The 26983-nt window shown below is 50.0% G+C and overlaps 1 protein-coding gene across 3 annotated transcripts; it reads left to right on the forward strand.

Moving 5' to 3' along the window:
• The first annotated feature begins 1525 nt into the window (after nt 1-1525).
• On the forward strand, nt 1526-26946 carry VPS51 (VPS51 subunit of GARP complex). Of its 3 annotated transcripts, XM_058438911.1 has the most exons (11): nt 1861-1877; nt 2394-2523; nt 11099-11357; nt 22817-22963; nt 23039-23258; nt 23433-24150; nt 24517-24732; nt 24938-25156; nt 25715-25836; nt 25927-26014; nt 26563-26946. In XM_058438911.1, exons 4-11 carry the CDS (start codon nt 22831-22833, stop codon nt 26821-26823), a joined length of 1977 nt encoding a protein of 658 aa, XP_058294894.1. In that variant the 5' UTR covers nt 1861-1877; nt 2394-2523; nt 11099-11357; nt 22817-22830; the 3' UTR covers nt 26824-26946. The 3 variants fall into 3 exon arrangements, with proteins under 3 accessions (XP_032009272.1, XP_058294894.1, XP_058294895.1); XM_032153381.2 differs by lacking the exon at nt 11099-11357 and having other exon boundaries at nt 1526-1877; XM_058438912.1 differs by lacking the exons at nt 1861-1877; nt 2394-2523; nt 11099-11357 and adding an exon at nt 3916-4174.
• The last annotated feature ends 37 nt before the right edge of the window (nt 26947-26983 follow it).

The following is a 26983-nucleotide window of genomic DNA, read 5'->3' on the forward strand; positions in this document are numbered from 1 at the left end:
GCTCTTCACCTTTGTGCACAGCTGCACTTTTGTTCAAGTCAGAACCCTAGGAGAGCAGCTCAAGAGGCCGAGGTGGGAGGGGAGGTCAAGGCTGGAGTGAGCCAAAGATAGCACCACTGCACTCCAGCCTGGATGACAGAGCAAAACCCCGTCTCAAAAATAAAAAATTAAAAAAAAAAAAAAAGGAAACGAGAACCCTGAGAGTTATCCTTCACATTTCCACCCAACCCTTCACTCAGCACATTACATCAGTCACTTAAGCTCTGCTGAGTCTGTCCTTTTTTTTTTTTTTTTCAATAATAGAGAGGGGGCGGGTCTCACTACGTTGTCCAGGCCGGTATTGACCTCCTGGGCTCAATCAATTCTCCCATCTCCGCCTTCCAAAGTGCTGGGATTACTGGCGTGAGCCACTGTGCCTGGCCTTAGGGGTTATTAAATGTGAGTGTGTATCAGAACTACTTGGGAACTTTCTAAAAAGAAGCTAGATCTGGGAGAATCCCAGAGTCCTTTTTTTTTTTCTCTTGCTGTCGCCCAGGCTGAAGTGCAGTGGCACCATCACAGCTCAAGCAATTCCCCCACCTAAGCCTCCCGAGTAGCTGGGACCACAGGCGTGCGCCATCATCCTGGCTAATTTTTGTTTTGTTTTTTTGAGACAGTCTCGCTCTGTCACCCAGGCTGGAGTGCAGTGGCAAGATCTAGGCTCACTGCAACCTCTGCCTACCGGGTTCAAGCGATTCTTCTGCCTCAGTGTCCGAGTAGCTGGGATTACAGGCGCGCACCACCACTCCCGGCTAATTTTTGTATTTTTAATAGGGGGGTTTCACCATATTGGCCAGGCTGGTCTCAAACTCCTGACCTTGTGATCCGCCCACCTCGGCCTCCCTAAGTGCTGGGATTACAGGCATGTGCCACCGCGCCCGGCCTGTATTTTTTTTTTTTTTTTTTAATAGAGACGGAGTTTCGCCATTTTGCCCAGGCTGGTCTGGAACTCCTGGGCTCAAGCGATCCACCCGCCTCGGCCTCCCCAAGTGCTGGGATTACGGGAGTGCCTGGCGCAGCTCAGCGCAGAGACTTATAATGCGCCACAGATAGTCCTGAAGGCAATTCTGATGCACGTCAGAGGACCAGGCCCTAAGAAGAACTGCGTTAGAGGCATGGTACAGAATAGTGTATATGCATTTAATCCTCGTAGCCCCCCTGTGAAGTATGTACCCCAATTTTAGGAATGGGATAAACTGAGCCACTGCCCAGGTCTCGAGACAGTGGCAGGATCCCAGGAACACTCTACTCTGGCCTCACGTCCCGCATACGTCCATTGCATCTGGGCACATATTCCGTGGGCCGCTTGCCTGCGGGAGTGCAGGTTGGGGAGCCACTACCCGTCCCCCTTCTGGGACAGCAGCAACCCCAGGCAGTTCCACAAAATGCTTCCACCCAGGAAACTGGGGGAATTCAGGGCTCTCCCGGAACCTTTGCACCCGGGGAAGATAGGTGCGGGGGAACTCTAGTCTCGAAAGGACCTAGGGCTGCAAGGGGACGTTTCATCTGAAGGACTGCCTCGTTTCAACAACAACTTTATGGCTCCCGGAAGTGCCTCCTCCCCGCCCCCTTCCTTCCCAGCCTCACGCCCGTGGGCTGCAGTTGGAACGATGGCGGCGGCAGCTGCCGCTGGGCCTAGCCCGGGGTCTGGACCTGGGGACTCCCCAGAAGGGCCTGACGGGGAGGCTCCGGAGCGTCGGCGGAAGGCGCATGGGATGCTGAAGCTTTACTACGGCCTCTCGGAAGGGGAGGCAGCGGGACGCCCCGCGGGGCCCGACCCCCTGGACCCGATTGATCTGAACGGGGCGCACTTCGACCCGGAAGTTTACCTAGACAAGGTGTGTGTGCGGGGGGTGGGGGGTGCGGTGAGGGGGGAAGGGAACCAGGCCCCTGCTATATTGCTCCCCCAGATCATGCCTCCGACTTTTTGTGAGGTTGAGGGGAGCAGGGGTTCATAAGAGGACGAGCCTCGGCCAGGGAGTACGAGCAGCTCAGGCGTCTGAGGGGATGTGAGTAGGACTGGACTGGCCTAAGGTGATGCGGCATCTGAGGTCTCCTGGGCTGATGTGATAGGCCCGGGATTGGGGGCGTGGCCCAAGCGTTGACAGGCGCGGGGCTGGGCATAGGCCGAGCCCCAGGATTTCAAATGCTGACAAACACTAAACAGGGTTGAACCTAGTAACCCCTGAGCTAGGCCACTTAGGGCCCCATGCCTGGGATTCCTGACAGCTGGCGGGGATTTGCGGGGTGGGTGGGGATCAGAGATGTCTTGCACTGAAAGCCTATCAGCTGCAGTCAAGGCTGGGGGACATGAATGCCTCCTGACCGGAACACTAACCACCCAACTTCTTCAGCTGCGTAGAGAGTGCCCTCTGGCCCAGCTGATGGACAGTGAGACGGACATGGTGCGGCAGATCCGGGCTCTAGACAGCGACATGCAGACCCTGGTCTATGAGAACTACAACAAGTTCATCTCAGCCACAGGTGATCCCCACGGGGACACACCCTCCAAAGTCTCACAGCCCCCATTCTCCCACCTGTGTTGGGAAAACCAGCAAGGGATTTAGAGGGGGGAGACTCAGATTCCAGTCTTGCCCTGACATTATTCCATTCTCACCTCCTTTCCTTTGAGCCTTCGTTGTCAGACTACTATAGAGATAATAGCTGCTCTCAGAGGGTTGTCTTAAGTACCAAAGGAGAGAAAAGACAAAAGATGATTATTTGTTTATTTTTTAGAGGCAATGTCTTGTTCTGTCTCCCAGGCTGGAGGGCAGTAGCATGATCATGGCTCACTGCAGCCTCGACATCCCAGGCTCATGTGATCCTTCTGGATCCTCCCAGAGCACTGGGATTACGGGTGTGAGTCCCTGGCCCAGCCCAAAATGAAATTTTAAAATGAAATGTATTTATCTGAAGCACTTAAAAGGCCAGGTATGGTGGCTCATGCCTGTAATCCCAGCACTTTGGGAGGCTGAAGTGGGAGGATCACTTGAGCCTAAGAGTTTAAGATTGACCTGGGAAATATAGTGGGACTCCATCTCTACAAAAAAAATAAAAAATAAAAATTAGCCGGACATGATGGCGTATGCCTGTAGTCCCAGCTACTCAGGAGACTGAGGAGGGAGGATCACATGAGCCTGGGAGGTGGAGGCTGCAGTGAGCTGTGCTTGTATCACTCCACTTCAACTTGGGCAACAGAGCAAGACAAGACCCTGTCTCAAAAAAAAGAAAGTATCTGTCTGAAGAATAATCTCTGACAGTAGGCTGGGCTCAGTGGCTCATGCCTGTAATCCCAGCACTTTGGGAGGCCGAGGCAGGTGGATCACCTGAGGTCAGGAGTTTGAGAGCAGCCTGGCCAATATGGTGAAACCCTCTCTCTACTAAAAATAAAAAAATTAGCTGGGTGTGATGGCAGGCACCTGTAATCCCAGCTACTCGGGAGGCTGAGGTGGGAGAATCGCTTGAACCTGGGAGGCGGAGGCTGCGGTGAGCCAAGATCACATCACTGCACTCCAGCCTAGGCAGCAGAGCAAGACTGTCTGAAAAAAAAAAGAAGAAGAAGAAGAAGAAGAAGAATCTCTGACACCAAGGAAACCTCAGTAAGGTGTAGTTTCTCTTATTATTGATAGCTTTCTTTTCTGCTCCAGAGAAGAAAAGGTGGTCTTGTCCCTCCCTTTCTTTCTTTCTCCCTTCCCTCCTTAACTAAGCAAAGAGAGAAGATGTATGATATTAAGGGGCATAAAGATCATGTCGAGGCTTTTTTTTTCTTCTGTCCTCTTTATTCTCCAGTGCCAGGCAGTGTTCCGCTATTTTCCACACTAGCTTCTGTGCTGTTCTGAGGAGATGTACTACTCAGACTTTTGTAGTAATTGTACACCCATGTGTAGTAAGTCCAGGAGCCAGATCCAAAGGGTTTACCTGCAGCCTGTGGAATGTTCTGGGAGCATATGTGGGGTTGCATTCTGATGTCTGTTACTCTCATGTCACAGTGGTGGGTGTGGTAACCTATACACATTGTTCTTTTATCTGATTTGAAGCAGATTCCATGAGTAGGCATCCTTCTGTTAGCTAATACGAGCATCAAAATGGCAAGAAATCATAGTTTCTCTGCTGGGATATTTCTCACAGGAATTTAGTAAGATTACATTTTCCATTTGTTGGAATGTGTATAATAATATTTTGAGACTTAGCTCTTTTTGTACATCTCACAAAAGGAACAAACATTTGGAAAAGTGCGAGGATAACCAGGAGCATTGATGTCTTAGAAGCTTACGTGATGGGCTGGGCATGGGGTTCTCACCTGTGATCCCAGCACTTTGGGAGGCTGAGGCGGGTAGATCACTTGAGGCTAGGAGTTCAAGACCAGCCTGGCCAACATGGTGAAACCCTGTCTCTACTAAAAATACAAAAATTAGCTGGGCAAGGTGGTGCGTGCCTGTAGTCCAAGCTACTTGTGAGGCTGAGGCAGGAGAATCGCTTGAACCCAGGAGGTGGAGGTTGCGTGAGGAAGGTGGTTCAAGACATGGATTTGATAGACTTGGGCGAGACACTCAGGAAAGTAATGTAGCATGGAGTGTGTGTTGACTGGGCAAGAGAGAGAGAAAAATGAGAAAGGAACTAGGTCCTCAGGAAGGAGGGGGGAGGGTGGAACAGAGCAGGGATGGAGGCGTTGGCCTCAGCAAAGGGCCGGGAGCTCATCTGTGGTAGCAGGAGGGGAAGCAGGATGTGGGCAGAGCCAGGCAGGTAGTAGATGTGCAGTTTAACTAGAAACCTTCCAGAACGTGTTAGGGATTTGGCTTTTATCCACAGAGAGCTAAAACAAATGAGTGATGTGCTCAGATTTCTGGTTTGAATAGATTCCTCCAGCTGCACTGGCAGGAATGGATGGGGCTGAGCCCAGTGGCTCATGCCTGTAATCCCTGCACTTTGGAAGGCTGAGGTGGGAGGATCACTTGAGCCCGGGAGTTTGAGACTAGCCTGGGCAACATAGTGAGACCCGATATCTAGAAAAAAGAAAATAGCTGGGTATGGTGGCACACACTTGTTAGATTAAACCCAGCTACTTGGGGAGGCTAAAGTGGGTGGATCACATGAGCCCAGGAGTTGGAGATTGCAGTGAGCTATAATCTCACCATTGCACTCTAGCCTGGGTGACAGAGCAAGACCTAGTCTCAAAAGAAAAAAAAAATAAAGGCCAGGTGTGTGGCTCATGCCTATAATCCTAGCACTCTGGGAGGCCGAGACGGGTGGATCACCTAAAGTCAGGCGTTTGAGACAGGGCTGGCCAACATGGTGAAACCCCATCTCTACTAAAAATACAACAAATTAGCCAGGTGTAGTGGCAGACACCTGTAATCCCAGCTACTTGGGAGGCTGAGGCAGGAGAATTGCTTGAACCCAGGAGGCGGAGGTTGCAGTGAGCCGAGATTGTGACATTGCACTCCAGCCCGGGCAACAAGAGTGAAATTCCATCTCAAAAAAAAAAAAGGGCGGGGGGGCCGGGCACGGTGGCTCACGCCTGTAATCCCAGCACTTTGGGAGGCCGAGGCGGGTGGATCATGAGGTCAGGAGATCGAGACCATCCTGGCTAACATGGTAAAACCTTGTCTCTATTAAAAATACAAAAAATTAGCTGGGCGTGGTGGCGGGCGCCTGTAGTCCCAGCTACCCAGGAGGCTGAGGCAGGAGAATGGCGTGAAACTGGGAGGTGGAGCTTGCAGTGAGCCGAGATCGGGCCACTGCACTCCAACCTGGGTGACACAGCGAGACACTGTCTCAAAAAAAAAAAAAAAGGAATGGGTTGGAGAGGTGGCAGGAGCGAGGCCATCATATCAATAGTTGGGCCAGAGATTCTGAGATTTGACACCAAGATGGTAATGGTGAAATTGGACAGTGATAAGCAGACTGGGATATGGACACCTCTGGTATTGAGGAACTCTGGATGTAAAGAATGACCCCTGGCTTTCAGCTTAAGCACTGAATGGTGGATATAGCAGCAAACAAGACAACATTAAGCTGTCACAGAACATACATTCTAGAGAAAGAGACGGTTAATAAACAGACTCATGAAACAACCTATGCCGAGGCCCTGGGAAAGCTCTCCTGTGCAGGAAGAACAGGAACGTTGGGAATGAAGCGAGCAGGGCTAGACCATAAACCAGGGGTTGTCAAACTTTTTTTCTGAAAAGGACAAAAAAGTATTTTAGGCTTTATGGACTATCTGGTCTCTTGCAGCTACTCGCCTCTGCCATTGTAGCCTGAAAGCATCATAGCCAGTATGCAAATGAAAGAACATGGCTGTATTCCAGTAAGATTTCATTTACAAATGTGGGCGGTGAGGTTCTGGAGTGACATCAGCAAAGATGCTGGAGTAAATACATTAAATATTTTTATCCTCCATAAAAGCAATGAAAAAAATTAGGCTGGGGGCAGTGGCTCACACCTGTAATCCTAGCACTTTGGGAGGCTGAGGCGGTGGATCACCTGAGGTCAGGAGTTCAAGACCAGCCTGGCCAACAAGGTGAAAACCCATCTCTACTAAAAATACAAAAATTAGCCAGGCATGGTGGCGGGTGCCTGTAGTCCCAGGTACTCAGGGAGGCTGAGGCAGGAGAATTGCTTGAACCTGGGAAGCAGAGGTTACAGTGAGCCAAGATCGAGCCACTACACTCCAGCCCGGGTGACAGAGGGAGACTCCATCTCAAAAACAAAAGACAAACAAAAAAATAGCCAGTTGTGGTGGTGGGCACCTGTAATCCCAGCTACTTGGGAGACTGAGGCAGGAGAGAATCGCTTGAACCTGGGAGGTGGAGATTGCAGTGAACCAAGATCACACCATTGTACTCCAGCCTGGGTGACAGAGTGAGACTCATTCTCAAAAGAAAAAAAAAAAGCCATGAAAAATCTAGCCAGAATAGTCAGAAACAACTTTTTCCGAACTCCAGAAATTAACCAAGGTTTGCAGCAAGCAATCCAGGGAACATTTATTTAAGAAAAACTGCTGAATCTTGGTAAGAATAGTGAACCCTGTGGTGTTTGAACTTGCCCTAGCCCCACTGCTTGCTCTCCAACTCAGCTGTAGCCTTAAAAAATAACAGGTCAGGCCAGGTGTGGTGGCTCATGCCTGTAGTCCCAGCACTTTGGGAGGCCAAGGTGGGCAGATCATGAGGTCAGCAGTTCGAGACCAGCCTGACCAACATGGTGAAACCCCGTCTCTACTAAAAATACAAAAATTAGTTGGGCGTGGTGGCAGGTGCCTGTAACCCCAGCTCCTCAGGGCCAAGGCAGGATAATTGCTTGAACCCAAGAGGCAGAGGTTGCAGTGAGCCGAGATCACACCACTGCCCTCCAGCCTGGGCGACAGAGCGAGACTCCGTCTCAGTAAAGAAAATAAATAAATAAATAAAATACAGCTCATGGCTGGGTGCGGTGGCTCACGCCTTGTAATCCCAGCACTTTGGGAGGCCGAGTCGGGCAGATCACTTGAGGTCAGGAGTTTGAGACTGGCCTGGCCAATATGGTGAAACCCTGTCTCTACTAAAAATGCGAAAATTAGTCAGGCGTGGTGATGGATGCCTGTAATCCCAGCTACTCGGGAGGCTGAGGCAAAGAATTGCTTGAACCCAGGAGGCGAAGGTTGCAGTGAGCCGAGATTGCGCCACTGCACTCCAGCCTGGGCGACAGAGCGAGACTCCATCTCAAAAAACAAACAAACACAGCACATATTGCTGGTACTGGGTGGAATAGAGCAGAGCAAGGCTCTTTCAAAGCCTCATGCCCAAAGATGTTCATCATTTGACCTGTCCAGTGGTTTTTTGAGGTATTCCACACCACAGACTTGTCTTTATTTGACTGACTTAGAGGATACCCTATGCTAAAAGCCTTTCACGGGGGCTTTTTGTTTGTTTTTGAGACAGGGTCTTGGTCTGTCACCCAGGCTGGAGTGCAGTGCTGCGATCATGGGTCACTGCAGGCTCAACCTTCTGGGCTCAAGCGATCCCCCCATCTCAGCTTCCTGAGTAGCTGGTACCACAGGGCACGCCACTACGCCCGGCTAATTTCGTTTGTTTATTTTTAAAGAAGAAGTCTCACTATGTTGCTCAGGCTGGTCTTGAACTCCTGGGCTCAAGCAGTTCTCCCACCTCAGCCTCCCAAAGTGCTGGGATTATAGGTGTGAGCCACCATGCCTGGCCACCAGGGCTTTTTAATTGTCAAAATAATCATAGGCCAATGTTGTGACTGCCCCAGTTGCTGGATAATAGTTGGTACAGACGTAGACTAACCAAAAAGCCTTAATGGAAAGCCGAGGAATGAGATACCCACAGTGGCTCTGACAAGCTCTGACAAGATTCCCGGGAATCTTGAAGGCCACATGCATTTGTAGGGCTGTATGTTTGCTCAGGAAAGACCTGAGAATGCCCTAAGCTCTCATGCCTGGCTCATCTTGAGGCATTTCTGCACAAGCAGGTAGTGAAAGCTAAGGCCAAGTTAGAAACTGTCTGGCTGAGTGTTTTAGGTGTGCCAAAACACGCACACAGAGCTCCTCAGCAAAGACAGAGAGAACTATTGGTTCCAGGCATTTAATTTTTAATTTTAATTAATTTATTTATTTTTGAGACGGAGTTTTGCTCTTGTCTTCCAGGCTGGAGTGCAGTGGTGCAATCTCGGCTCGCTGCAACCTCTGCCCTCTGGGTTCAAGTGATTCTCCTGCCTCAGCCTCCCAAGTAGCCAGGATTACAGTGCACACCACCATACCTGGCCGGTTCCAGGCATTTAAGGAAATTGCTGCTCAATTATTAGCTGACCACCAAGCTGGCCAAGTAAAGATTTTAGTGACTATATACAACAAAGAGCACAAACTATAGCCAGGCGCGGTGGCTTATGCCTGTAATCCCAGCACTTTGGGAGGCTGAGTCGGGCGGATCACGAGGTCAGGAGATCGAGACCATCCTGGCTAACACGGTAAAACCCTGTCTCTACTAAAAATACAAAAAATTAGCCGGGCGTAGTGGTGGGCACCTGTAGTCCCAGATACTCGGGTGGCTGAGGCAGGAGAATGGCCTGAACCAGGGAGGCGGAGCTTGCAGTAAGGGGAAATCGCACTACTGCACTCCAGCCTGGACGACAGAACGAGACTCCGTCTCAAAAAAAAAGAACACAAACTATATAGTATTTGCTCAGCAACTAATTAGTTCAGGCTTAGTAACTCAGAAAACTCAATAAACAAACAAACAGCAACTACAACAAGCAGCAACAATGAACCCGAGGAGGGAAGATAATCTGATTTCCAGAGTTTCCATAATATATTTTATTTTATTTTGTTATTTTATGTTATTTTATTTTATTTATTTTTTTGAGATGCAGTCTTGCACTGTTGCCCGGGCTGGTGTGCAGTGGCACGATCTTGGCCCACTGCAACCTCCACCTCCCAGGTTCAAGCGATTTTCCTGCCTCAGCCTCCCAAGTAGCTAGGATTATAGGCACCCACCACCACGCCTGGCTAATTTTTTTTTTTTTTTTTTTGTATTTTTAGTAGAGATGGGGTTTTACTATGTTGGCCAGGCTGGTCTCAAACTGCTGACCTTGTGATCCGCCTGCCTCAGCCTCCCAAAGTGGTGGGATTACAGGTGTGAGCCACCGTACCCAGCCAGTATATTTTATATGGTTAGTTTTGAACAAAAATTGATGAGACATGCAAAGAGACAAGAAAGCATGGTCCATTCACAGGAAAAATACCCCAGTAATCAATAGAATTGGGTTTACTGCTCAAAGGCTTAAATCTGTTATTTTAAGTATGTTCACAGAGCTAAAGGAAACGATGTCTAAAGAACTAAATGAGGCCAGGCACAGTGGCTCATGCGTGTAATCCCAGCACTTTGAGAGGCTAAGGTGGGAGGACTGCTTGAGCCCAGGAGTTCAAGACCAGCCTGGGTAACATAATAAGACCCCCATCTCTACAAAAAATCTTTTTTTTTTTTTTTTTGAGACAGGGTCTTGCTCTGTTGCCCAGGCGCGATCTCTGCACACTGCAACATCTGCCTCCCGGGCTCAAGTGATTCTCCTGGCTCAGCCTCCTGAGTAGCTGAGACTAAAGGCATGTGCTACCAGGACCAGCTAATTTTTGTATTTTTAGTAGAGATGGGATTTCACCACGTTTGGCCAGGCTGGTCTTGAACTCCTGACCTCAAGTGATCTGCCCACCTTAGCCTCCCAAAGTGCTGGGATTATAGATGTGAGCCATTGCGCCTGGCCTCTACAAAAAAAAATCTTTAAAAATTAGCTTGTGTGGTGGCATGCACTTGTGGTCCTAGCTACCTAGGAGGCTGAGGTGGGAGGATTGCTTGCTTGAGTCCAGGAGGTTAGATTGCTGTGAGATGTGATCATGCCACTGCACTCCAGCCTGGGGTGACAGAGTGAGACCCTGTCTCAAAAAAAAAAAAAAAAAAAAAAAAAAGAAACTAAGAAAACAGTTCCATTTACAGTAATATCAAGAATAAAATATTTAGGAATATATTTAATAAAAGAAGTAAAGGTATTTTCGGTATTTTGTATACTGAAAGCTATAAAACATTACTGAAAGAAGTTAAAGGAAGCTGGGCGTGGTGGCTCACGCCTGTAATCCCAGCACTTTGGGAGGCCGAGGCAGATGGATCACGAGGTCAGGAGATCGAGACCATCCTGGCTAACATGGTGAAAACCAGTCTCTACTAAAAATACAAAAAATTAGCCAGGTGTCATGGTGGGCACCTGTAGTCCCAGCTACTCAGGAGGCTGAGGCAGGAGAATGGCGTGAACCTGGGAGGCAGAGCTTGCAATGAGCTAAGATCGCGCCACTGCAGTCCAGCTTGGGCGACACAGCAAGACTCCATCTCAAAAAAAAAAAAAAAAAAAAAGAAGTTAAAGGAGACCTAAATAAATGAAGACATTCCATGTTCATTGATCAGAGAACTTTATGTTTTAACTTACTATTTAAGATGGCAGTCCTTCCCAAATTGATTCAATGTCTTCCCTATCACTTTTCCAACTGACTTTTTTTTTTTTTTTTTTTTTTTTTTTGCAGAAATTGACAAACAGCATAAAATTGTATGAGGAATTGCAGGAGACCCAGAATTTCCCAAATAACCTTGTAAAAGAAGAACAAAGTTGGAAGACTCACACTTCCAAGTTTTTTGTTTTTTTGTTTTTTTTTTGGAGATGGAGTTTGTTCTCATTTTGTGGCCCAGGCTAGAATGCAGTGGCATGATCACAGTTCACTGTAATCTTGGCCTTCCAGGCTCATGATCCTCCCACCTCAGCCTCCTGAATAGCTGGGACCACAGGTGTGTGTCACCGCACCTGACTAATTAAAAAAAATTTTTTTGGGCTAGGCGTGGTGGCTCATTCCTGTAATCCCAGCACTTTGGGAGGCTGAGGTGGGTGGATCACTTGAGGTCAGGAGTTCGGGACCAGCCTTGCCAACATGGTGAAACCTCGTCTCTACTAAAAATACAAAAATTAGCTGGGTGTGATGGCACACACCTGTAATTCCAGCTACTTGGGAGGCTGAGGCATGAGAATCGCTTGAACCAGGGAGGCAGAGTTTGCAGTTAGCTGAGATCGTGCCACTGCATTCCAGCCTGGGTGATGGAGTGAGACTCTGTCTCAAAAAAAAAAAAAAAAAAAAAAAATTTGTAGAGACAGGATCTCCCTTTGTTGCCCGGGTTGGTCTTGAACTCCTGGGCTCAAGTGATCCTCCTGCTTTGGTTTCCCAAAGTGCTGGGATTATAGGTGTGAGCCACTGTACCTAGCCACACTTCCAAGCTTTAAAACTTAGTATAAATCTACAATAACTAAGGTGGTGTAATATTGGCATAGGATAGATATCCAGATCAACTGAATAGAATTGAGAGTCCAGAACAAACCCATGTATCTGTAGTCAACTGATTTTTTTCCTGCAAGCTCATCCTTAAGGTCAACTGATTTTTAATAAGGATGCCAAGGTCATTGAATGGGGAGAATAATCTTTTCAACACATGGTGGAGTGCTGGGACAACTGGATATCCCCAGGCAAAAGAATGAAGTTGAAGGCGGGGTACAGCGGCTCATGCTTGTAATCCCAGTGCTTTGGGAGGCCGAGGTGAGAGGATCACTTGAGTTCAGGGAGTTCAAGACCAGCCTGGGCAACATAGTGAATCCTCAATCTCTACAAACAATTTTTAAAAAAAGTTAGCCCTATAGTCCCATCTACTCGAGTGGCTGAGGTGGGAGGATTGCTTGAACCCGAGAGGTTAAGGCTGCAGCTGCATTACAGCCTGGGTGAGAGAGCAAAACTCTGTCTCAAGCAAACAAACCACAAAAACAAAAAAATAAGAGTGAAGTTGGATCCCTACCTCACATCACATACAAAAATTAATTCAAAATGAATCATAGACCTACACATAAGAGCTAAAATTATAAAACTTTTTTTTTTTTTTTGAGATGGAGTTTTGCTCTTGTTGCCTAGGCTTAAGTGCAATGGCGCGATCTCTGCTCACCGTAACCTCCGCCTCCTGGGTTCAAGCAATTCTCCTGCCTTAGCCTCCCAAGTAGCTAGGATTATAGGTATGCACCACCATGCCTGGCTAATTTTGTATTTTTAGTAGAGACAGAATTTCTCCATGTTGGTCAGGCTGGTCTCGAACTCCAGACCTTAAGTGATCTGCCCGCCTTGGCCTCCCAAAGTGCTGGGATTACAGGCATGAGCCACCACGCCTGGCCTATACAACTCTTAGAAGAAAACATAGGTGTAAATTTTTATGACCTTGGATTATGCAGCAGTTTCTTAGGGATGACACCCAAAGTACAAATAACCAAAGATAAAAACAGATATATTGGACTTCAACAAAATTTAAGTCTTGTGCTGTAAGGACCCTATCAAGAAAGTAAAAGGATCCTGGGCAACATGGCAAGACCTCATCTCTACCAAAAATACAAAAAATAGCCAGGGATGGTGGTGTACACCTGTAGTCCCAGCTACTTGGGAGGCTGAGGTGGGAAGATTACTTGAGCCCAGGAGATTGATGCTGCAGTGAACTGAGATTGTGCCACTGCACTCCAGCCTGAGTGGCAGAACGAGACCCTATTTCAAAAAATAACAATAAAAAAAATAAGGCCGGGCCCGGTGGCTCCTGCCTATAATCCCAGCACTTTGGGAGCCTGAGGCAGGCAGATCACCTGAGGTCAGGAGTTCAAGACCAGCCTGGCCAATATGGTGAAACCCCATCTCTACTAAAAATACAAAAATTAGTCAGGCGTGGTGGCAGGCACCTGTAGTCCCAGCTACTCAGGAGGCTGAGGCAGGAGAATCACTTGAACCCAGGAGGCGGAGGTTGCAGTGAGTCGAGATCATGCCACTGCACTCCAGCCTGGGCAACAGAGCGAGACTCCGTCTCAAAAATAATAATAATAAAATAAAAAATAATAAAAGGACAGCCCACAGAATGGGAGAAAATATTTGCAAGTTATTTATCTAATAAAAATCTGGTGTTCAGAACATATAAAGAGTGTTTTTTAGCTCAGGGCTAAAAAGACAACCTTAATTTAAAATGGGCAAAGGATTTGAATAGACACTTCTCCAGAGAATACAAGTGGCCAAAAAGCACATATAAATATGCTCAACATCATTAGGTCTTAGGGAAATGCAAATCCAAACCACAAAATGCTGCACCCAGTGTGGAAGACAGTTTGGCCATTCTTCAAAACCACATACAAGGTTACCATATGATCTGGCAATTTTACTCCTAGGAATATACCAAAGAGAATTGAAAACATGTTCACACAAAAACATGTACACAAGTGTTCATAGCAGCGTTTTTTTGTTGTTGTTTTTTTTTTGAGATGGAGTCTAGCTCTGTCATCCAGGCTAGAGTGCAGTGGTGCCATCTTGGCTCACTGTAACCTCTGCCTCCCCAGTTCAAGCCATTCTCCTGCCTCAGCCTCCTGAGTAGCTGGGATTATAGGTGTGCACCACCACACTCACCTAATTTTTTTTTTTTTTTTTTTTTTATATTTACTAGAGACGGGATTTCACCTGTTGGCCAGGCTGATCTTTGAACTCCTCACCTCAAGTGATCCACTTGCCTCGGCCTCCCAAAGTACTGGGATTACAGGCATGAGCCACCATGCCTGGCCAATAGCAGCACTTTTTATAATAGCCACAAAGTGGAAGCAATCCAAATGACCATCAATTGATGAATGAATATAAACAAATAACCACACAGTGGAATATTATTCAGCCATAAAAATAGATATGACATACTGACACAGGCTACAACATAGATTAACCTTGGAAACATGCTAATGTTTCATATGCCTATGATTCCATTTCTGTTAAATGTATTCTGTAGAGAATAGACAAATCCATACAGACAGAAACTAGATTAATGGTTGCCAAGTTCTAGGAGTGGGGGAATAAGGAATGACTGCCAAGGGTTACAGGGTTTCTTTAGAGGATGATGAAATGTTCTGGAATTACATAGTGAGGTTGTTTGTACAACCTTGTGAATATATTAAACAAAAACCACTAAATTGGTATGTCAGTTATATCCCAATTAAAAAGAAAACCAGGCATTGAGCCAGATTTGGCCCGCAGGCTGTAGTTTGCCAACCTCTCACCTAGACATTGAATTTCATTATGTAATAATGCATTTACTTGTGTCAAAATTAGAAAGATCTCAAACATTATACAGGGAAAAGCCTCTTCTAATTCTTTTCTCCAGGCAAAGACAAAGCAGTCTTTGACAGTACATTTCACTGAAAATTAATAGAGGCCAGGTGTGGTGGCTCATGCCTATAATCCCAACGCTTGTGAGGCAGAGGCAGGCAGATTGATTGAGCTCAGGAGTTCGAGACCATCCTGGCCAACAGGTTATACCTGTCTCTACAAAAAATACAAACATTAGCTGGGTGTGGTGTTGTGTCCCTGTAGTCCCAGCTGCTCGGGAAGCTGAGGTGGAAGGCTTGTACCTGGGAGGCAGAGGTTGCAGTGAGCCAAGATTGTGTCACTGCACTCCAGCCTGGGTGACAGAGCCAGACCCTGTCTCAAAAAAAAAAAAAAAAAAGAAAATTATCAGACATACAGAAAAGTGCACATAAGTGGACAGCTCCATGGATTTCACAAAGGGAACACAGTCACATAATCAGCATCCAGGTCGGGAAACAGCATAACCAGCAAAGCCCCCTGAGCCTCCTACCAGTTACCACCCAGTCTGCTCCCAAGGTAGCCAACATCCTCGCATCCAGATGGTTTTCACTCTGCCTGGTTGCAAACTGCTTTTCTTAACAAGCTTTTTTTTTTTTTTTTTTTTTTTTTTGAGACACAGTCTTGCTCTGTCACCCAGGCTGGAGTGCGGTGGCCCAATCTCGGCTCACTGCAACCTCCGCCTCCAGGGTCCAAGTGATTCTCCTGTCTTAGGCGCCCAAGTACCTGGGATTACAGGCACCTGCCACCACACTTGGCTAATTATTGTATTTTTAGTAGAGACGGGATTTCACCATGTTGGCCAGGCTGGTGACCTCAGGTGAGCCACCTGCCTTGGCCTCCCAAAGTGCTGGGGTTACAGGCGTGAGCCACCGTGCCCAGTCTGCTTTTCTTAACAAGCTTGAAATGCAAACATAAACAGTGTAGTCTTTATGACTGAATGGTATGGATGCTTTTCACTGTTGTTTTTACATACGGTACAACTTTTATCTCCAGATTAATGGCTCCATGGCTAGGAAGGCAGCGACAATGACAGCACACAGCAGTGTTGGGTTTTCTTTTACTCTATTTTCCTAACAACTTAGTGTCTGGATTTTACCCTTTAGAAATTGGATTCAAGCTTCCTTCTTGAGGTAGCCCCTAAGTGTCATGGGCTCAAACACCCACTATCAAAAGAGTCTGCTCTTTTCATGGTAGCTTTTGGCAGACCTGGAAGGAGATTTTGTCATATGGCCTGTAAACAAAACCAGTAATTCACTGGGTGAAGACCAAATGCCTCATCAACTGCCAAGCCTCTGTCTGTCTCCTTTAGATCAATAGCCCATGATCCCTTTACAAACCTCAGCCTCGGCTCTGCTTTTATTGTTTTTCACTGCATAGCGCTGCCTTTGCTATGTGTCCTTTAGTTCACCATCTATGAATTGGCAAGAAAAATTTTCCTGCCAGGCACAGTGGCTCACTCCTGTGCTCCCAGCACTTTGGGAGGCTGAAGTGGGAGCATTGCATGAGCCCAGAAGTTTGAGACCAGCCTGGGCAACATAGAGAGACCCCATCTCTACACAAAATTTAAACAAAAATTAAAAAATTAGCCGGGTGTGATGGCGCTTGTGTGTAGTCCCAGCTACTTCAGAAGCTAAGGTACGAGGATCGCTTGAGCCCCAGAGTTCAAGGCTGCAGTAAACTGTTTGCACCACTACATGCCATCTTGGCTCACTGTAACCGCCTCCCCAGTTCAGGTGATTCTCCTGCCTTAGCCTCCTGAGTAGCTGGGATTATAAGTGTGCACCACCATGCCTATAGACAGAGCAAGACCCTATCTCAAGCAAAGGAACCCAAAAAAATTATGATTTCCCAACAAAATGCAGGCAATGGTCCCTATGGTCCCAAAAGTAATATAGATGTTTCATATCATGTGATTTTATTCCTTAGTAACCTTCCTTTCTATGAAATCGTCTCTAAGAGGGCTAAATGATCCTTTCTTGTGGACTGTGTTGTTAAAATGAAAAGTCCATTTTGCTGATACATGATCTACTTTCCCATGCAATTTTTTAAAAAATCCCTTAATAGCTCTACAGATGTGAGCCCTGTAGATTCTTTGTCTCAGGCAGTTCTTTCTCTTGGATTTTCTCTAGTATTTTTTTCCTGCATTTTTGTGTCTGTTTGTTCCTTGTCAAATTGACATCAATGCTTTTCTCCTTACTCACCCATCCAGCTGTCTCCCCAAGTGGGGTAGATTCCCAATGTTGCTTGGAGAACATTCCCACAGTCCCAGAGCCACACACAGACCAGGTGTGGGTGTGTGAAGGCTCACAAGTGATTGTAGTTAGATATTTCCAGATTCTTCTTTATAAATGCTGATCAGTTTGCATAACCACCAGCAAAGAAGAGAATACCTCTTTCAATCTTTGACAATCTGAGAAGTGAAAAGTGGTATCTCTTATTGTTTATAGTAACGTTTACAGGTGGCTTTTTTTTTTAGGGCTTTCTATTTATTCAATTATTATTATTTGAGACAGAGTCTTGCTCTATCACCCAGGTTAGAGTGCAGTGGCACAATCTCAGCTCACTGGAACTTCTGCCTCCAGGGTTCAAGTGATTCTCCTGCCTCAGCCTTCCCAGTGGCTAGGATTACAGGCACCTGCCACCATGCCCAACTACTTTTTGTATTTTTAGTAGAGATGCGGTTTTACCATGTTGGCCAGGCTGGTCTCAAACTCCTGACCTCAAGTGATCTGCCTGCCTCGGCCTCCCAAAGTGCTGAGATAACAAGCATGAGCCACCGCGGCCGGCCTATTTATTTGATTATGTCATCTGCAATTAGTGATACTTTTCCCTCCTTTCCAATTTGTATATCTCCATAATACATCTCGTGACTCTAGCTGAGTTGGCTAATGCCCCAGAACAATGCAGATAACATTGGCAATCAAGGTTGTCCTTGCTATGTTTTGACTTTAATTGGAGTGCTTCTAGCACTGCCTCGGTAAACATGATACTGAGTTTGGAGGTTAGGGAAATATTTAGCTGCTCATATGTTATTGAGAGTTTTTTAAAAATCAAGAATAGATGTTGAAATATCTCATCTATTTTTTTTTTTTTTTTTTTTTTTGAGACGGAGTCTTTCTCTGTCCCCCAGGCTGGAGTGCAGTGGCGCGACCTCGGCTCACTGCACGCTCCGCCTCCCGGGCTCACGCCATTCTCCTGCCTCAGCCTCCCGAGTAGCTGGGACTACAGGCGCCCACCACCACGCCCGGCTAATTTTTTGTATTTTTAGTAGAGATGGGGTTTCACCGTGTTAGCCAGGATGGTCTTGATCTCCTGACCTCGTGATCCGCCCGCCTCAGCCTCCCAAAGTGCTGGGATTACAGGCTTGAGCCACCGCACCCGGCCGAAATATCTCATCTATTAACATGGCAAATTATTATGAGATCCTCTAATTTTGAGTCATCCTGGCATTCATGAAACAAAAACCCCTTTGTGTTTATCAACTATTATTTTAATATGCTGCTGGATTTTGTTTGCTTATTTATCTTTGCATCTCCATTTGTTTATTTAATTCATCCTTGCATCTCCATTCATAAGAGATATGAATGTGTATATGTGAGGTATTTCTGTTATGTTTTCATAACAGTGTTACGTTTGTTCCATCAAGTTTGTGTAAGAGCTGTTCTCGTTTCTCTGCTGGGGCAGTGTTTACACAGAGAATTGGAAGGCGCTGTCCTTCAAGCCGCCGCAACACCCCTGGACATCTGGGCCAGATGCCTTTGTGTGGAGGGGAAAGGGGAGGAGGACCTTTCTTTCAGAACATTCTCTATTTTTTCTGTTTCTGTTTTCTTGTTTTTTGCAATCTATTTTGGTAAATCCTATTTTTGTAGCAAATTATCCATTTCTTCCATAGAATTCACCAAGCCCTTACCAATTTAGTGTTTTCTTGGTATTTTACCCATGCTGCAATTTCAGTTTTGATTTCCTTTTCTGACCTCATAATTGGTTAACAACGAGGTTTTTTCGGCTGGGCACGGTGACTCGCGCCTGTAATCCCAGCACTTTGGGAGGCTGAGGCGGGTGGATCACTTGAGGTCAGAGACCAGTCTGGCCAACATGGTGAAACCCTCTCTAAAAGTACAAAAATTAGCCATGCATGGTGGCATGCGCCTGTAATCCCAGCTACTCGGGCTGAGGCAGGAGAATCGCTTGAACCCAGGAGGTGGAGGTTGCAGTGAGCTGAGATCACGCCACTGCACTGCAGCCTGGGCGACAGAGGGAGACCCTGTCTCAAAAAAAAAGAATGAGGTTTTTTTCTTTGTGACCTACCACATGGAAAGGTTTGTATATATTTTATGGCATTGTTTGGGAAAAATGCAAACTGTGTGCTTCCTATGCTCTCACATCACCACAATCATGACCTCAGGAGAGTTCTGTGACCAAATGTGTTGGGTTTCTTCCCCACACACCAAGCAGCAGACACCTGCTGGGTGTCCTCTGATTTAACACCAACACTATTTACCCAGAGATAGCATCAGATTCCATGAGTTGAGGGCTCAGTCCCCAAATCTGCCTTCCCGCTTTCAGGCACTAGCTGCAGGTCAGGGCCTCAGGCCTCCAGAATTTCTGACCAACTGGCTCCAGGTAAGGGTTTCCATAACTCCCTCTTTGGGCTCAGTTTGCTGGAGCGGCTCACAGAGCTCAGGATAACACATTTACCAGTTTATTACAAAGGATGTTACAAAGGGTACAGATGAAGAGGTGCATAGGGCGAGGCGTAGGAGAAGGAGCGTGGAGTTTCCATGCCCTCCCCGGGCATGCCACCCTCCAGGAGCCTCCAGAGCTGAGATCGTGCCACTGCACTCCAGCCTGGGCGGCAGAGTGAGACTCTTTCTCAAACAAAACAAAACAAAAATATCTCCTGTTACAGATACACATTTCTGTCTTATCCTCTTCACCTTTCTTTATGAACATTGTTGGTATGTTCAATGGAATTAGGGAAATTAGTTGGGAAATGTTGGCAGTTGTTGGACAAGAGATGATAGTGGCTTAGAAAGAAAATGTTGCAGGTAGACTTTCCATGACTTGGTAATGGATTGATTACTAGGTATATTAATCCGGGTTCATACTGCTATAAAGAACTGCCCGAGACTGGGTAACTTATAAAGGAAAGAGGTTTAATTGACTCACAGTTCACAGCATGGCTGGGGAGGCCTCGGGAAACTTACAATCATGGCAGAAGGTGAAAGAGAAGCAAGGCGTCTTCTTCACAAGGCAGCAGGAAGGAGAAGTGCCAAGCGAAGCAGGGAGAGCCCCTTATAAAACCATCAGATCTTGCCAGGCGCGGTGGCTCACGCCTGTAATCCCAGCACTTTGTGAGGCCAAGGTGGGCGGATCATGAGGTCAGGAGATTGAGACCATCTTGTCTAACACGGTGAAACCCCGTCTCTACTGAAAATACAAAAAATTAGCTGGGTGTGGTGGCGGGTGCCTGTAGTCCCAGCTACTCAGGAGGCTGAGGCAGGAGAATGGTGTGAACGTGGGAGGCGGAGCTTGCAGTGAGCAGAGATTGCGCCACTGCACTCCAGCCTGGGCGACAAAGCGAGACTCTGTCTCAAAAAAAAAAAAAAAAAACCATCAGATCTCGTGAGAACTCACTATCACGAGAACAGCATGGGGGAACCGCCCCCGTGATTCAATTACCTGGTCTCTCCCTTGACACATGGGGATTATGGGGATTACAATTCAAGATGAAATTTGGTTGGGGACACAAAGCTTAACCATATCACTAGGTGAAAGATGGATAAGAATCAAAGATGACTTCCGAAAGGCCAAGAGTTTTGTTTTGGAGGTGTTACGTGTAAGCTCTTTGTGCACCGTCCCCATCAAGGTGTTAAATAGGTCATTAGGCAGCGCTCTGGTCAGGACAGGAGTCAGAAGTGTCTCAGTCACCACAGCTGCAGGATTGGATGAGACTTCTCAGGAGAGGGAGAGCAGAAGTCGTAGACTGTGCACAGAAGTCTGTTTGCTTTGCAGATTTAGAGGGAGTTGATGTTTGCTTTTATTTTCTCCATGAAGTACGTGTATGAAGCAGGGTCCCAGTTGAGAGTTAGTGAGCATGTATTGGAAGTTTTGTTGGTTTTTGTTTGTTTTTGAGATAGAGTCTTGCTCTGTTGTCCAGGCTGGAGTGCAGTGGGACGATCTCAGCTCACTGCACCCTCCGCCTCCCAGGTTCAAGTGATTCTCCTGCCTCAGCCACCCGAGTAGCTGGGATTACAGGCACACCATGACGCCTGGCTAATTTTTTATTTTTAGTAGAGTTGGGGTTTCGCCATGTTGGCCAGGCTGGTCTCAAACTCCTGACCTCAAGTGATCCACCTGCCTCAGCCTCCCAAAGTGCTGGGATTACAGGCATGAGCCACCGAGCCCAGCCTTGTATTGGAGTTTTGAGGGCTGAGGAGAAAATGTTACTTTGGAAAATGGGAAAATAGACCCACTAGAAGGTTTGGAAGGATGGCTGGGCAGTGTGGAGTGCCACTTTGGGACTTGAGGTCATAAAGTTTAAAGGGAGACCAGTTGGGGTGATTGGTTCAGGTGCCAGGGTTAAGTGGCCCATTGGGCTTAACCTGCACTAGGGTTTTGTCTGACAAGTAATGGAGGTGGGTGGGGCAAGAGAGGCAAGGGGGCTTGCAAACGTGTGATGATGCTGATGGAGGACCCCAAATTCTGAGAGGAGTGAGGAGGGAAGGAAGTGAAGCCAGGAGGGGCATTGTGAACAGGGACCAAGTGCTGAGGTCAGTGTGTCCAGACTTCCTGCAGAGGCCAATGGATTGTCAGAGAGGGCAGAAAGGGCGAGTGTCCCGAATTACAAAGGCAGTGTGGCTTGAGGCTGGGATTTTAGAGGGGGCAGTCCTTGGTGATGGCAAGGAGAGGGTGGATCAGAAAAGGCAAACGCAAGAATAGGTGGAATTGGCCGGGCGTGGTGGCTCATGCCTGTAATCCCAGCACTTTGGGAGGCCGAGGCAGGCGGACTACAAGGTCAGGAGATCGAGACCATCCTGGCTAACACGGTGAAATCCCGTCTCTACTAAAAATACAAAAAATTAGCCGGGCGTGGTGGCAGGCGCCTGTAATCCCAGCTACTCGGGAGGCTGAGGCAGGAGAATGGTGTGAACCGAGGAGGCGGAGCTTGCAGTGAGCCGAGATGGCGCCATTGCACTCCAGCCTGGGTGACAGAGCCATACTCAGTCTCAAAAAAAAAAAAAAAGAATAGGTGGAATTGAGGCGGTCACTGAACAGTCAGGAACGTTGGAAGGCTCATCCATGTGGATGTGCACAAGGAGGTGACAGGAGGAGGACAAGAGGCAGTGATCAGGAACTGAGAGGAGTGTCAGAGGACAGTAGAGACAGCAAAGAGGAGTGTTGTGGCTTTGATGGCATGGTCTTCCGAGAAGCCGGGGTTTTGAAGAGAGGAGGTCTAGGCATGATTTAGAAGCATGAAGGGACCAGGCTCCCAGGCACCTGGTGTGTGAAAGGAAGAACAGCCTCCCTAGGCAGGATTCTATCAGGACCAAAGGGAAAGGGCCCTTCAGAGAAGACGGCCCATGTTCCGGAAAGCACATGAAAGGCTTTGGGAGGTCTGGAAAGGAGATGAGGGTGAACAAGAATGTATTGCCTCCTCCGGGCAGTGCTCTGGGCACGCAGATGCGCCTGGGAGCCAGCAGTCCCTGCCTTGGCTGCTTGTGGTCTGATGGAGCAATTCAGGCACAGTGGTGGCAGCTGGCTAAGCACCTGCGGCCTGCTTCGGATCTGGACTAATTCTGAGGGCCGGCTCTCCTGGGCACCAGGGCTAGGGGGTCACGGGGGGGTATGTGAGTGACGCCTGCTTTGGGAACATAAACCCCCTCCCCCGCCCCCATGTGCACTGTGACCCGCGCCCTCGCAGTCCTTTCTCTCGAATCATCCATGCGCCCCTGGAGCAAGCTGGGGCGTCTGTGAAGGGGTGGGTGAGAACGAGCTGAGATAGCGCCTGCCCTGCAGTCACCTGCTCTCCCCTTTTCCCCGCCCCTGCCCTCCTAGACACCATCCGGAAGATGAAGAACGATTTCCGGAAGATGGAGGATGAGATGGACCGGCTGGCCACCAACATGGCAGTGATCACCGACTTCAGTGCGCGCATCAGCGCCACGCTGCAGGACCGCCACGAGCGCATCACCAAGCTGGCAGGTGGGCGCCGCCGGGCAGGGCCTGCAGTGGGCCTTTCCTGGGGCTCTGGGGCTAACGTTACCCTCCGTCCCCCAGGGGTCCACGCGCTGCTGCGGAAGCTGCAGTTCCTCTTTGAGCTGCCCTCGCGCCTCACCAAGTGCGTGGAACTGGGCGCCTACGGGCAGGCGGTGCGCTACCAGGGCCGCGCGCAGGCCGTGCTGCAGCAGTACCAACACCTGCCCTCGTTCCGCGCCATCCAGGACGACTGCCAGGTCATCACGGCCCGTCTGGCCCAGCAGCTGCGGCAGCGCTTCAGGTGTGGCCCCTCTGCCCTGACCCCAGCGCTCCTGCCAGCCCCGAGCCCCATCTGTGCCCAGCTCCTGGGCCCTCCTGGAGCTGTCGCCCTGCCCTGTGTGTGCTTTGCTTTCCTGCTCCTGCGCCATCCACCGGCAGCCCCGGCCCTGCCCTTCACTACCTCTCCCTCGTGCAGGGAGGGCGGCTCAGGCGCCCCGGAGCAGGCAGAGTGCGTGGAGCTGCTGCTGGCCCTGGGCGAGCCTGCGGAGGAGCTGTGCGAGGAGTTCCTGGCGCACGCCCGCGGCCGGCTGGAGAAGGAGCTGAGAAGCCTGGAGGCCGAGCTGGGGCCCTCGCCTCCGGCTCCCGACGTGTTAGAGTTCACCGACCATGGAGGCAGTGGCTTCGTGGGCGGCCTCTGCCAGGTGGCGGCGGCCTACCAGGAGCTGTTTGCGGCCCAGGGCCCAGCAGGTGCCGAGAAGCTGGCGGCCTTCGCCCGGGAGCTGGGTAGCCGCTATTTTGCGCTGGTGGAGCGGCGGCTGGCGCAGGAGCAGGGTGGTGGTGACAACTCACTGCTGGTGCGGGCGCTGGACCGCTTCCACCGGCGCTTGCGGGCTCCCGGGGCCCTGCTGGCCGCTGCCGGGCTCGCAGACGCTGCCACGGAGATCGTGGAACGAGTGGCCCGCGAGCGCCTGGGCCACCACCTGCAGGGTCTCCGGGCGGCCTTCCTGGGCTGCCTGACTGACGTCCGCCAGGCGCTGGCAGCGCCTCGCGTGGCTGGGAAGGAGGGCCCTGGCCTGGCCGAGTTGCTGGCCAATGTGGCCAGCTCCATCCTGAGCCACATTAAGGCCTCTCTGGCAGCAGTGCACCTTTTCACCGCCAAAGAGGTGTCCTTCTCCAACAAGCCCTACTTCCGGGTACGCCTCCTCTTGGGTGTTCCTTGTTCAACCTGCTGGTTGACCCTCCAAAACCTTTTATACTAGTGCTTGGGAAACTGGGGAAACCAGGCACTCTGGGTGTGGTTTCAGGTTCTTATGCACGGTCTGGGGGGTGGGGAAGGCTTGGGGCATCTGCAGCTGGGCTGAGAAGCAGGGCATGGTGGGGTCCCCAGTGTTGGCTTTCTCTGCCCCCACTCAGGGAAGCTGCTCCGGGGTACTTAGAATGCAGGATGATGCTGTCCCTTGCAGAGGGGGCTGGGGCACTTAGAGCCCCAGCAGAGGGTCATTAACAGCCCTACCTGGAAGAGGGGACCTGCTGTGGACCTGGGCACCTTCTCCTTGCAGGGTGAGTTCTGCAGTCAGGGTGTCCGTGAGGGCCTCATCGTGGGCTTCATCCGTTCTATGTGCCAGACGGCTCAGAGCTTCTGCGACAGCCCTGGGGAGAAGGGGGGTGCCACACCACCTGCCCTGCTCCTGCTGCTCTCCCGCCTCTGCCTGGACTACGAGACGGCCACCATCTCCTACATTCTTACTCTCACTGATGAACAGTTTCTGGTGCAGGTGAAGCACTAGCTCCTAGCGGGGCAGGGAATGGTGTTGCTGGGAATGCAGGTGGCTGGACAGTGCCCTCATGGCCAGACCCCAGACCAGCTGCCTGTGTGTACCCCAGCCTCCACCTTGCCCAATCTGTGCCCAGCTCCTGGTTGGCAGTGGCCCCTGAGCTGCCCCCCCATATCCACTCCCTCTGTCCTCTGCCTCGGCTCAGGATCAGTTCCCAGTGACGCCCGTGAGCACACTGTGTGCAGAGGCCAGGGAAACGGCGCGGCGGCTGCTGACCCACTACGTGAAGGTGCAGGGCCTGGTCATATCACAGATGCTGCGCAAGAGCGTGGAGACTCGCGACTGGCTCAGCACTCTGGAGCCCCGGAATGTGCGGGCCGTCATGAAGCGGGTGGTGGAGGATACCACCGCCATCGACGTGCAGGTGCTGCCCAGGCTGGCCGGGGGAGCCCTGACGCAGGCTGGGGGTGCTGTCCCTTCAAGAGGGGCTGGGCAGCAGAGGATCACTAGCAGTCCCTACCTGGAGGAGGGGACGTGCGTCTCTGGGCTTCTCAGGGGGCCAGTTCTGTAGCCAGGGCGTCCGTGAGGGAACCCCAGGGGAACAAGTCTCCAAGGATGAAGACGAAAGGGGCTGGGCAGTGCCTGTGTCCACGGTCTTGTTCCTCCTCAGCCCAGGATTATGACATCTTCGCCCCTATTTTACCTGTGGAGAAGCAGAGGCTCAGGGTTACCCAGGAAGTCAGGGCAGGGTTGGTGCTGGTGCTGAAGATTAGGCCTCAGACCAACTCTTGTATCCTGCCTTTGCCCCACTCCACTGGTTCTATAAATAGCGACCATGTACCTACTAAATAGCAGGCCCCGCGGTGATTACCCTGTGATCCTTGTAATGCTTGAGTAGCTGACTTAGGGCATCCTCAGCACCGATGGGCTTGGTGGTTTCCCCTGACTCGGGCCTCCTTGCAGTACCTCTTTTTACCACCAGGTGGGGCTCCTGTACGAAGAGGGTGTTCGCAAGGCCCAGAGCAGCGACTCCAGCAAGAGGACCTTCTCCGTGTACAGCAGCTCTCGGCAGCAGGGCCGCTACGCCCCCAGCTATACCCCCAGGTCTGGCTGGTCAGGGGAGCCCTAGGGGGAAGGGACAAAAGAGGGCGAAGGTGCAGGGCGGGCTCTGATTCCTTGTCTTCCCCAATCCAGTGCCCCGATGGACACCAACCTCTTGAGCAATATCCAGAAGCTATTCTCTGAACGTATTGATGTGTTCAGCCCTGTGGAGTTCAACAAGGTCCGACTTCCAACGTGACTCAGACTTCCAGGGAGCCCGGGGAGGGTTGGCTGGAGCAGCCCCACACCTGCCCAAGGAGCCCCAGGACTCTGTGACCAACTGGGGGTGACCCTGACCCTCCGGTCTCTGTCTCTAGGGCTGTTTTTAGGTAGTACAGAGTGCCCTGCCCCCAAATCCCACAGCCCCTGTCCCAATCTTGGTGTGTGCCCAGCCTGAGTCTGGGTGCTGACCTGGGATTACTCTTTGCCCTTGTCCTTATCCCCACAGTAGTCTTGGGTCCTCCCCAGGGTTTTCTGTTCACCCATGGTCCCTGCCCCACCTTACCCCAAGCTCAGGGATGCCTCTGATTGCTGGGCCCTACCTGTCCCCTGCCCTCCAGATGACGGCGCTAACATTGTATCCCTCTTCCCCTCTTATCTGGCCCCGGAGACTTTCTGCCTCATCCCAGCTACTTCCATCGTATGTCTCCCGGGCCCCTGCTTGGAACTTGGGTGCCCCCCCCCAACACCTGCTGTCCCCAAGCTGCCTCCCTGTGTCCCTGCCTGCAGGTGTCGGTGCTGACTGGCATCATCAAGATCAGCCTGAAGACGCTGCTGGAGTGTGTGCGGCTGCGCACCTTTGGGCGCTTCGGGCTGCAGCAGGTGCAAGTGGACTGCCACTTTCTGCAGCTCTACCTGTGGCGTTTTGTGGCCGACGAAGAACTCGTGCACCTACTGCTAGACGAAGTGGTGGCCTCGGCTGCCCTGCGCTGTCCAGACCCTGTGCCCATGGAGCCCAGTGTGGTCGAGGTCATCTGCGAGCGCGGCTAGGCGCAGCCGCTGCCATGCACCGGCCTGTCCCGGGACCCTATGGCACCCAGGCTCTGGTCTCGGTGGTCCTTCCCCGCAGGCAGGTGTCAGGACCCGCCTAATAAAAACATGTGTGGCCTCCTCCTCTCGCTTGCTGGGCAGGCCTTTCCGGGGGCGGGGT

This window comes from Hylobates moloch, unplaced genomic scaffold (genome assembly GCF_009828535.3).
Source record: "Hylobates moloch isolate HMO894 unplaced genomic scaffold, HMol_V3 SCAFFOLD_5, whole genome shotgun sequence".
Classification (NCBI taxonomy): Eukaryota; Metazoa; Chordata; class Mammalia; order Primates; family Hylobatidae; genus Hylobates; species Hylobates moloch.